The sequence below is a fragment of the Arachis stenosperma genome, chromosome 5 (assembly GCF_014773155.1).
Source record: "Arachis stenosperma cultivar V10309 chromosome 5, arast.V10309.gnm1.PFL2, whole genome shotgun sequence".
Lineage (NCBI taxonomy): Eukaryota > Viridiplantae > Streptophyta > Magnoliopsida > Fabales > Fabaceae > Arachis > Arachis stenosperma.
This window is the reverse complement of record NC_080381.1, coordinates 31829696-31842319: the sequence shown is the minus strand read 5'-3', so window position 1 is coordinate 31842319 and position 12624 is coordinate 31829696. Positions and strand designations below refer to the sequence as shown.

Here is a 12624-nt window from a genome sequence, read left to right as displayed (position 1 = left end):
GCTAGTTGATAATGAAATATAAGAGTACAAGTAGCAATAAATTAGACATGCACATGTCCAAACAGCGAGAAGGTCCAGTCCAATAACCTAAACAGAACGGAACCAACTTTAATTCAATCCCTTGCACGGAGAAATTGGCTCGGATGCTCGGCTACCAATTAGTCAATTACGACTCCCAACGAGCCTATGCCCTTTAAAGACACAACACATGCACGTGTCGATACCACACCTAAAACACAAGATTCTCTATACCTCTTTACCATAGATCATTATTTTTTCTAAGCAATTTTTTGTTACCTTCATAACGTGGTAGATCATATAGAGTAATGTTTTGCTATAATTGATTTTTGTCGTTTGCTTTGTAATTTTATCCGATACTTAGAATTAGTTCTAATGACACTAAGGCTGTATTTTTTTTGGTTGATGGATTGAACAACAACTGATTTTAGATATACAATACATTCACATATTCTTCACATATTTATTAAAAAAAAAATTATTTATATTTTTTAGAATTTGAATCTTAGACTTTTGAGATAAAAAGAGAGAGATATATTATGTGAATTAAAGTTTATTGGCTATTAAAACAGGATTTGATTGTAGAGACTGAGATTAAAACTGGGAGATTAAGATTTAGGATTTAATATTGTATTTAAAAACAAGATATTAATACTAAAATTTTAATCTCTATCTCTAAAATTTCAATTTTTTCAATACTTTCAAAAAATAAAAACACAGAAAACCGAATTTTTGAAAAATCGAGATTAAAATTTACATAAGTCTTTGTGTCCAAAGCACTCCCATTAAATTTATAATATTTTAACATTACCCTTGTGTAATGAAATTTTTAGGGTAAAACATTCTCTTTTTTCTCAATTTGCATCTGGTTCAATTTTTCAAACAGTAAATCAAAGAAAGAGATAGAGAAGGATTCAATGGCAAACACCCACTAAACCTCACAGCAGTGACTAGCAACGTGGTATCCAGAAGCGCGCGACGAAATTACTATCCCTTCACGGTAGTGTGTTCTAACGTCGTGGGAAGAGGAGGCGCCGAAATCACGATTTTGCGAGATAGTTTATGGCGCCGCGATTGAGAAGCAATGCACACAAGAAAACTCGTGCGGGCTTTGCTCCACAGGGTTTGTCTTTTGCTACCGGCGGCAGAGCTGAAGTGTTTTGACGAAGCGGGTGAATGCTACTTTCAATTACAAGGAGCTAGATTTTTTTTAACTGAAATATAATAGGGGTATTAAGGTAATTTGAATAATTTTAATTTCTATTTTAAATCAAACAGGATATTGAGACATAACTCAATTTTGTATACTTTATGGCACTAATATTTGTGATTCTCTGCATCATTGATGTTAGTTTCTAAGTTTAATTGAGTGTAGTTGTGTTCCAAAGAAATCAAAGATAATGTAACGGAATCTCATTTTTAAACTCTAGTCCTTTTGAAGTAATTTTCTTAAACCTATACAACCATGTGTCAATACTAAAATAATTTATCTAAATCTACAATTGTATGGGAGGACAATACCACGTGGGATATAAAGACAGGCATGATTTCATGTTACTGCCTATAGTGCTACTTGATTTTCTGCCTTTCTGATTCCCTAAATCTTTTGATTGTGGATAACTAACTGACTTAAAATGCGTTGCTCAATTGCTGTACAGTAATCATTTATTATATATTAAGCTTATTTTGGTTTGGGTTCATAGGGGATAAATTAATTTCGAGAAGCGGAAAAGTTCTTTTCCCATTTTGTAATCATCTTTTTGTTTGGCTTCATAGTTATAAATTAAATCAAGTATTCCACCTTGGGAACAATTTCAGCCTTTAATTAGATGGTATATAAACTATTGAATGAGGAATGTTTTTTGTATAAAATCTCCAATCAAATTTTCTATTTGCTAAAAAGGGTTGGAATTCACTACAAGAAAAGAGAGAGCTTTTATATCAAAAGAAAAAATATATATTATTAGAGGATTAGATAAAGATCATAACAATACAAACCATGTGTAATGATGTACTACTACATTTTCAACATTACTTTCGTTACAAGATACCACACAGAAAATCAAAAAAGCTCAGTAATTATTCGTTTACGCTTGTCTTCCAAAATCTTCACAGCTTCAGTGAACAGCACTTCAAAGGGCATATGTCATTTACCGGTATGAGACCAAATAAAATTGCTAAGATGATTAAAGTTAAAATAGCCAAATAAAATTAAATGCAACATTTGAATATCAAATAAGAGCCAGACTCATTTACTAGTCATACGTGGCTGACCTTTATGGCAACCAACATGTAGTTTGAACTTTGGAGACAATGGTGTTCTTTTCATTCCTATCATCCCCAGCATTATCTATTCACAACCAAAAAGAAGGAGACAAATTCAAGTCTATCATATTATGAGATCTACACAAACGGCAAAACAACCTATATAGAATTTTATCTATCACGCAAGAAAGATATTTACGTAATCAGAAACAAATTAGGTGACAACATAGAAATCAGACCTAGATATTCAAATAGCCTGGGTCAGCACTAATTGGTATGAGGCCTAATCTATGGGATAGAACTTCATCTTGTATAAGTGATGTATTGTTTGCAATGTATACTCTTTCAATAGCCATTGTTGGTACCTAAATTTATAACCATCACGTCAGAATTTGATAATCTCCATCAAACTATTAATGGCAAAACATAAAATTGGAGAGAAAGAAATTAAGAAAGACCAACACATCATGGTGAAAATAACACTGCCAGAAGATGTTATACACACCCATGGGTAATTCTAGTCCACAGATTATCAAAGAAATTTTTGTTTAGCTAAAGCATCAAAGCAAAATAACGTACTAACATCATCAACCAAAAAAAAGACAAAAACAATAGCCAGTTGGATTCATCCTTCAACTCTTATGAATGTAATATTTCGCTGAGATTGTGAAAAATTAAATAAATACTTTTTATATTAGAAAAATAAACTTCATTAAGGTGCAGATAGCGTAAAGATGAGGATACGAAATCCACAAATAAATATGAAAGAGTTAGCTAAGACCTAAATCGGTACATTATGTAACAATGGATGTAAATCCCTTTTAATATTAGCTAGAGAGGAACATCAAAGGCATTAAAAAGAGAATCATTAAGGACCCTTTCATGACCAACTCAATTACCAGTTCAGTTTGGACAATTATAAATTCGCACATCACACGATTTGACAATTATAAATTCGCACATCACACGAACCTCACAGGGTTCACGTGACAAAAACTCACTCTGCTTGCTCTTAACGGACTTCACTATCAGACTCAGAAGACCTAATGCATCTCACAATGCAAAGATCAAGGCCTCATTGTCACTTGTTCTTTTGTTAGGGGAGGCTTAGTCCATCGCAGAAATAAAACAGGCCAGATATTTCCTTCCTATTTCTCATTCACCTTTACAATTCACCATTGCTTGAAAGAACTCTGGAAAATTAGTTACTTAAAAACAATATCAAACCCAAGGCTAAAGAGTTGAGCATCTCTCCTTTGGACTCTAATTATATTGTTAACTGTCCTAGTGTCAAGGATGCCGATAGCAACTGTATCTAATACCACATTAATTAAGAAACATAACGCTAAAAATCAGTGGCGAAATTCAATATAATAGGACCCTGGATCCTTCCAAAAGGGTTTGAATTCCTTCATTGAGGTGGTGGCATCCGGCTATAGGAAGGTGGAGGCATTGAGGGTTGAGGATATGCCATAGGTCGTCCACCCTGTTGCTGCGGTGGGGGTGGTTGTGGTCGCCAAACAGGTGGTTGGCTTACCATTCCTGCTGGTGGCGGAAGAGGCCTTGGAGGAGCCGAAACAGCTTGTGGAGGTGGCGGCATTGGCATACCAGATGGAGGTGGCCGGAACTGCTGGACCTGAGGTGGGGGCATTCCAGGCGGGAGTCCGGGCTGTTGTTGATGCCATGTTGGTTGCCCAGCTCCTGGCATAGGCTGAAATGCTGCTGCTTGAGGGGGTGGTGGTGGTGGTCGGAGGGCAGGAATGGGAGGTGGAGCAACTCCATTAGCAAAGGGGTGAGGAGGTACCGGAACAGCAACAGTACCATTAGCCTGAGCAACATTGGCGAGTGTTGGAGGTGCACTGGCGAATCTCGTATGAGGCCTACTCTTCTGCGCAGTAGGATTGCTTGCAGCCAAAACTCTTTCTGCATCAAACATAAAACATAAGCATATGGTATTGTGACAAAAGACGTAACTTAATCACAGAAAAATAGATAGTTGCCAAAAACAAAAAGGGGCTGACCTGCTGGCGTGCCGTGCCGTTCCCCTTTAGTGTCTTTTTTGTAAGCATATGACACTGTAATTTGGCGATTGCAAAGATATTGCCCATTCATTGCCTATGGAGGGTAAAATAATGTCATTGTTAGTGATATAGGAATGCTTCCTCCAGATCATATTTTATAATTAAGAATGATGTTGATTCAGAAATGACAACAAAATCGAAATATATTTTATTTTAAAAGGGGAACAAACAAGTATAAGTATTCTTTGGACATTGTCTAGAGTATTTGCTGCTGTTGCTAGCCAAAACAAAAAAAACAAGGCTGAAATTGCAAGTGTAATGGATGAAAAGTCGTCACCTACATTCCTAAAAATGATCTGAAATTTCGACTATACTAGCATACCTCAATAGCTGAATCAGATGCCTCAAATGAATCATAGCTAATGAAACCAAAACCACGGGAATTTCCGGTATCAGGATCTCTCATAATCTGTATAAAGAAAAGGGGCCTGAACATCAGATCATGTGCATAATTTTAGGGGAAATCAATCCCTGTACGATGCAGAGTTGAGATGGGCAAGGAAGTATAATTTGATTTAGGTTTTGCTATATCCTCCTAATAATCATCTAAGTACTTAAAAGGAAAATATTACATGAAAAAATGTATAAGCAATCAATACCTTGGGAACATAAGCATTCAAGAAATTTTTTTATTTAGTAATTTGAAGCATTATTAGAAGGGTAACTTAGGAAGATTTAGAATTATTGTTTACTTGACAGCATATATTTAACTACAGGAGACTAAGACAATTATCAAATAATCAAAATTGTCAATAGTTTGAACCGGCATCAAACACTCAACCAATAAAATAAAGTGCTAAACCAAAATTCCACTTTATGGATCCACCCAACCCGTTTAAGGGAAAACTAATTAGAAAACTTTTCTCTTGGAGGATACATTGGAACAGTATCAAATTCATTTCGTAAGACCACAAACATTTTAGGAGTATACAGCTAAGTGCTAAGTGCTCAAAAATGAATGGACCAGAGATCAGAGGATAAAACAATAAGGGGAAAATGCAGAAAAGGGGAAAATGAAAACTATTTAGCAACTGCTACTTGCAGGAAGCTGTTAACTAAGCTATACAATCATGATGCTTCTAGAAGTAATGAAAGATATTAGAAGAAAATAACCTTTGGATTAGTAACAATAACTCCAAATGCACTGAAAGTATCATACAAGAGCTTCTCATCTACATCCTGTAGTAACATCAGGAACAATTATGTTAGATTTCAATGTTCAACATACATGAACTTGTTGAGCACTTGCAGAACTTGGTAACTTACAGGATCAAGGTTGCCAATGAAAAGGTTTGCCCCCACATCCAAGCTCTTTTTATCTTGGGTTGCCTTAAAAATTTAAATAAATAAAATAAAATAATCAATACTCTTTAATCATATGGTGAGGACATTGACATGAGATAGTAGAAACACAGCAGGGCATATACAGAAACACGAATGTTCATACGAACTAATGTAAATATGAAAGACTTATTCCATGCGGAGGAAAAAGTGACATACTAACATCTTGCAATGAGAGATGAGTTGGGATAATGATTTAGGTTAATATTTTGCATAGAACTGGCATGTAAAAATAAGGAGTGAACTGTGAAGTGAGCAGTTGTGAGGTAAGTGTGTATCATGTCAAGCTGGCATGTGCAAAGTGAAGTGAAAAGTGTGTGATAAAAAAATGAACTTTAAGTGTATAGTTCTTGTGAATGGCAGAGCGCTTTTAAGGTGCTAGGGTGCTACTGTATGCACTAGCAAGTATTCTTGTGTCTCAATGAAGTGTAGGCTTGAATTTTAGATCAACAATTTTTTCCTTTATTGCTGCCATACTCTACTGTTTAACGTTCAAATTACTTAATTCCAAAAGTAAACATTTAAAGTTTTGTAAGAATCACGGCAATCCACTAACTAAACAAATTTGCTACTCACCTCTGCCAGACAAATGTGATGGTTTCATGGACCAACACATGGAATGGCACCTCTAAAGTCTAAAGAGGAAAACAATCAGATCTCATACCACTAGCACAAGTTAAGGTGGGTTGGGTGTATGGATAAAACAATGCCATCACAAAGAATATATTTTAGCAAAATCATTGAACGAAAGATACTTCTAATGGTTTCCTCTATATTTAACCTTCCTCTACCCTTATAAACCACATCAGCATCTAACAGGTTCATGTTTCTCACACTAGAGAATCTACTTGGTCATTTCCTCCCATAACTAAACCACCTTCGACAGTTAATAATCATTATCTCCTCAACAGGCACAACTCTAGCTTTGTCCTGACCGTATATCTGTTTTCATCTATTCATTCATCCAACTTAACATTGTAAATTTCCCTACAGCTATTGAGTAATTCTAGGGACTGGGAGTCAACTTTTTTTGGCCAACATCTGCCAACTGTTTTTAAATCCTTAACCCTATATTGTAAAACCTAAACCTCAAATCCTCCACAGAATGAGAATTTTTAGAATTAAAGAAGAAAGATTAGCTAATGTTGGCTAAGTACAAGTTGTTCCCTATACTTTCTCACAGCTATTTTGCTTCTTTTCTTGGCATTTGTAATGCTTGACCTTAACATTCTACATACACTCAAGGTTTCATACTTAAAAACCAAAGCACAAAGAGAGTCATAATAATAAAAACCGCAGACCTTATTTACACGAATTGGCTTGCCGTAAAGTTTAATCATATTAAGCACCTTGATGGCCTGCAATGGAAAAGAAATTCAATGAGCAGCTGATACAACTATGACCTATAGAGAAATAGAATAAAGCATCACACTCAACTGAATAACAATAATAATAGTAGTAGTAGTAGTGACTTACATAGTCAGCATCTTCTTCACTACGGAATTCAACAAATCCATATCCCTGGTGTTGGTTAGTGACTCTGTCCTTGGGAACATAGACATTAACTGAAGAGGCGCAAGAATGATATCAAACCCTAATGAAAACAACAGCAGATTTGGAGAGAGAGAGAGAGAGAGAGAGAGACGAACCGACAGGGCCAGCCTGAACGAAAAGCTCCCAGAGCAACTCCTCGGGAACTTGGGGGTCGAGATTGCCGACATAGGCGGTGGCGTCCTGATTCCTCTCGGCAGAGTGTTGGCCAAGCAAGTTGGCGCCAACACCAGGCGCTATTCGAGTCGTCATAGATGGCAACGGAGGAGGAAGAGAGCGCCGCCACGACCAACAGTGGGAGAGGGAGAAGGGCCTGCGAGCCGAGTATCTTCTTTTGTCACTGTTTTCTCGTCTCTTCTGGGGAGGTCTTGGACTGGCACGCAAGATGTCACTTTTCAGCAAGGTTGCGAGAATCGGACCGGTCAATGAACCAGTAAGGTCACTGTTTACTGGTTCGACCGGAATTCGACCAATTTAATTAAATATTAAATAAAATTATTAAAAAATCTATATATAATTTCAAATATATAAATTTGATCATTTCTAACTTAATAAAATTTAATATTTCACAATTTCACATAATAATAAAATTTAATATTTCACAATTTCACATAATAAATTATCTATAATTTAATATTAGAAATTCACAAACAACTTCAAACATGAAAGTTCATAACTAAAAACAACCAAAATACACATAGTGACCATAATGTTCTACTATAACAAACTTTAATTTGTCTCATCTGGCTCACCATCACTCTAGTATTGTGCCTCCATGTTCATATCAAATTCCTTCTCACCAGACGTTGCATCCACACACTCATTACCTACTGATCTAAGTACTCTATCAACATTCTGTTCTTGGTCTTTATCTTCAATGACGCTATAGGAGACATTATCATTTAGAAAATTCCTAAAGAAAGCCATCCTCTGATGTATAACTAACTTAAATTTTCTTAACTTCAATCTCCGTCGCAGTGAAAGTGATTAATCAATAATCATAGTAAATAAATTAGTCCTATATATCACTTGATGCTTTTGTTTATGATGTCTCCCAAAAACTTGGAGAATAGTGACAAATGTTTAGTAGGGTCTTGAATTATGCTCAGATGGATAAATGCTTAGTTTGTGATTGTTCCATCTTTAACATACAACCAACAAAATCACGAACAAAATTAACTCACCAAACAAATTTGACAGAATCATTCAGCAACTCAACTCAGACATTCAATAAACCACTAAACCCAGTATTATTAACAAACAACGGTAAAACCAACAAAAATAAGCAACTCACAGCTCAGCTAATCAGCAACTCAATTTCAAACACCAGCAAAAATAATTCCAAACACCAGTAAAACCGCTAAACTCAGACATTCAGTAACTCACAACTCAACCCAGCTAATCAGCAACTCAATTTCAAACAAAAGTAAAACCAGCAAAATAATTCCAAGTCACATTGCTTACCGGCGGCGAGAAGGAAGGGGAGTGAGGCGACGCCAGAGGATACGGCGACACCGGCGAACACACAGAGAGAGCTCGAACACACGATGGCGAGGGAGCTTCCTACGACGGCGACGGAGCTTCCCGCGACGGCGACGGACCTTGTACCCAACTCCTTCCACACGCGATGCTTGTACCCAGTGGAGAAGAGTTCGGCGATGAAAACAATGCGGGGATGTGGTGGTTACGGGCGGGGTGGCTGTAGGTGGCTAGGGTTCTTTGTTCTTCCAATTTCAAACTTTCTAAAAGGAGAGGCCGAGAGAGGGGTGAGGAGTGGGAGTGGGAGTGGGTTGCGGCCTTGCCAGTAAATCCAATACTAGAGTTTGGTGTCTAAATTTTGTAGACATTATTTGTTCTCGAGTTGTATGAACCAAATATATGGACAAAATAATAATAATACAATTTTATTTTTTTATTAAAGAAAATCATTAATCCACAAAACAGTTAAATAATTATTGCAATAGTGAGAGAATTAAATAACTGTTCTACTTAAAAATATTATTACTGTTGTCATTTTTTTATGTGCCTTACTATCATTTATTAAAAAATAGAGAATTTAACAAATTAATAATAACATTGTCGTCGAAAGAACACCTAACTAGAATGGTGTGCAAATGATCGAGAGACAAATGATTGGGAGATGATCGAATAAGGGAGCTGATATAATTTTTACTAGCGTGATAACTCGTGCAATGCACGGGATTCACGAAATTTAAACCATTTTAAAAGAAAAATACTAAAAATATAATTAAAATGTATTTTATAAAAATAGATATGTTATATTAATTTTGAATAATTACAAAATTATCATTACATTAAAATAGAAAAATAAAATACAACAATTATTCAATATGTAAATAAATAGCATAACTTATTTTCTAAGATAATAAAAGATAATAAAATATTCAAACAATTGTTAGACACTAAAAAAACAGAAAAAAGAAGTCCAACAGAGATGTAATTTACTATTACGTATTATGTTAAAAACACATAACGTCAAGATACCTACTGATAGCAAAACAAAATATATACAACATATATAAATTTGTTCACCAAACAAAAAATAAAATATGTCCAAGACAACTTAACACATAATTCAAAATATCCATCAAATAGAGTTATACATAGGAGGCCTAACGTCGCCCAATCGATAACTCTATCTGGCGGTTAGCTATCGAGCCGAGTTTCAAAGTAATGATATTACCCTCCTTTAAGTTGTATATTCTACAACACTCACTCCACCCGACCCCAAATTTCCATTCTCGACCTCTTCCTCCACTTTTCAGTAAGTGGAAAAAAAAAACACATTCTTCTTTACATTGGAATCTGGACCGGTGATCGTCCAAATCGAACCATCTCCAGATAGCTTAAGATACGCAGCAAATTTTGAAGCCAAATACTGCAACGAATAATTCATAGTTAACACAAATATAATATTTTCATACACAACGAATAACAGATTTAGGAACAACATCCAATAAGCTTGCAAGAAAAAAAAAACAAAAGAAAACACTCTTTTGAGATCAAGTTACCAATCTAGATTATCCGACATCCGAAGAAACCTCTGGAGCATATCTAATTCAGGATAATATGAATATGTTAGTCACCACACTAAAAAATAGCAAGCTATCCCATGAAATTAAAATCCAAAACACAAGGAAAAAAGTTACATCTAGCATTACCTAGGATCAGCCAATTCGTTTGCCGCGTTACTTTGTTCGTTGACCTCCAATGATAAACTGTTTCCACTAGACAAATCTATCGGATTATGCGGATTATCCCCTACCAGTGTCCCATCTTGATCATTGTTTTCATCACCATCTGATGAAAACTGATCATCAGATGGTTCAGACCCAGATAGAACCATCACATCAGCTGATGACTCCTCATCAATCCTGGTATACTTGATGTGGAACACTCTTGATACATTATCAAGTGTCTCTGGGTCCATTAGCTCAGGCACATATGCATTAGGATCAAGGTGAACTTGGATGGGTTGGTTGTTCTTATCCCACAATAAAATAAAAAAATTCCAAAACCGACATACCTAAATTGAACAGATGCATCTCTATCAATAAGATAGGAAGCTCTAATATGTTCAAATGAGTAGTCAGTTATGAGCAACTGATCATTCTTTCTTATCACCTCCAGGACTAAACAATTATCTAACTCGTCAATAACATAGAACATTGGACCTAATCGTTCCCCATGAGTTGAAACAAAAGTTGGAGGAAAAGCTCTATCACCCTATATTCAAATTTCTTCCCAAAGTTAATTCATGTGTAACAAAACATGCTAAAAAACCTTCACATAATTTTACATAATGATTTAACAAAGAGAGATATTTTAAATCTACCATTATTACCAACTGAGCAACACAAGAGAACAATAATCACTTAAATGAACTAACATTATAATGAGAAGAAAGCTTTAGCATAAATAATTGAGAAGATTCTAGTTGAGTAAACAGCTAAATGAATTTAAACAAAATATCCATAGAAAAGGGACAAAGGGGCAAAGCAATCACTCTCAGACATGCAGAAAATAGTAGAAAATAACAAATTAAAGAACATAAAGTCAAATCAGGAATCTAATTAATTAAGATTGATACTACTGACTAAAACTGCACATTGGCCATCAAGCTTATTAAGAATCAAACAGAAAACTGAGAGATTTCAACAATGAAAAACAAATTTCTGTTATTTTGATGGATTCTGAAACCAAATCATGTACATGAACTTCGAATCATCTTTTTATCTATTAATAAATATTGAATCTTTAAAGTGAGTATCAATATACGTATGATTAGTAAACATTATATTATTTATTTTGAATGCTCATTGATAATTTATCAAAACTAATCTTTTTAGAGTTGTTGTAGTCTATACCCATTTGAGATTAGAAAGATCAGGAACTCAGAATTAGCTAATCAAACTCATCTAACAGGAAAAAGAAACTATCAAGAGGAGGAAAGTAAAAAACACCACTAACTGAATATAAATTAAAAACAAACCATTCAAAGTTAAAGATTTAACCCAACTCTTTAATAGGTTAACATGCATGATATAATATTCCATAATATATTTCATTACCTGCTTACTGAAAAGGCAAAATCTAAAAATCAGTTCTTTTTCGTTGGACCAGTATTGCTGGGTTGCTAAAAATCTCATATTAACACATAATGATACGATTAGAATTTAAGACAGAGACTTTTAACCAAGAAACCAACTAACTAAGTATACAAAAAAATAGTAACAAACTAAAAGCACATTAATGAAAAATACCCAAGAGACCACGTTGAAAAACTACTACATAACATATTTTACAACAACTTCTGAAATCTGGCCTACATATAAATGAGAAGTCAATAAAATTAAATTACAACATGAAAAATATCTGAGAGAGAATTTAAAAAAACCTATAGATGTCATAACATCGATATTTAATTGACATTAAAATTTTCAAAAGTTAATCTGAAATATATTAAATAGAAAAGTAAATGAGACTTCCATGGAATTGAAAATTCAAAAAAGAAAATATCTTCTCTAATGCTCAGCACCATACCTGTTTGGATCTTCTCTATTGGCATCCATGGCCATTCAGACTTATCAAATAGAGATACTTAGTATAAGGATTCTAGAAGAAAGAAAAGATCTCGTCTCTTACTGCAAAAGAGAGCACTATAATAAATTAAACCCTAATAGGAGATTTCAACAAATTCAAGAAAAACAGATGATAAAATTGAATCGAGAAACATAAAGAACAAACATAAAGAAGCAACAACAACCATTCATAAACAAAAGATGAAATAGACGAACAAAAATATTGTTATTTATTCTAGTAAATTAAATTTCTACTAATGCTAATT

General features: G+C 34.6%; 1 protein-coding gene across 3 annotated transcripts; it reads right to left on the bottom strand.

Annotated features, from left to right (window-relative positions):
• Window positions 1-3084: 3084 nt before the first annotated feature.
• On the bottom strand, window positions 3085-9086 carry LOC130983250 (uncharacterized). 3 transcript variants are annotated; one of them, XM_057907456.1, is made up of 9 exons: window positions 8721-9086; window positions 7355-7705; window positions 7182-7270; window positions 7007-7063; window positions 5631-5693; window positions 5478-5543; window positions 4687-4773; window positions 4305-4398; window positions 3089-4206 (listed from the first exon to the last, which is right to left on the bottom strand). In XM_057907456.1, the coding sequence occupies exons 2-9, from the start codon at window positions 7506-7508 to the stop codon at window positions 3695-3697; spliced, it is 1122 nt and encodes a 373-aa protein (XP_057763439.1). In that variant the 5' UTR covers window positions 7509-7705; window positions 8721-9086; the 3' UTR covers window positions 3089-3694. The 3 variants fall into 3 exon arrangements, with proteins under 3 accessions (XP_057763440.1, XP_057763439.1, XP_057763438.1); XM_057907455.1 differs by having other exon boundaries at window positions 7355-7629; XM_057907457.1 differs by lacking the exon at window positions 5631-5693 and having other exon boundaries at window positions 3085-4206; window positions 7355-7629.
• Between the last annotated feature and the right edge of the window lie 3538 nt (window positions 9087-12624).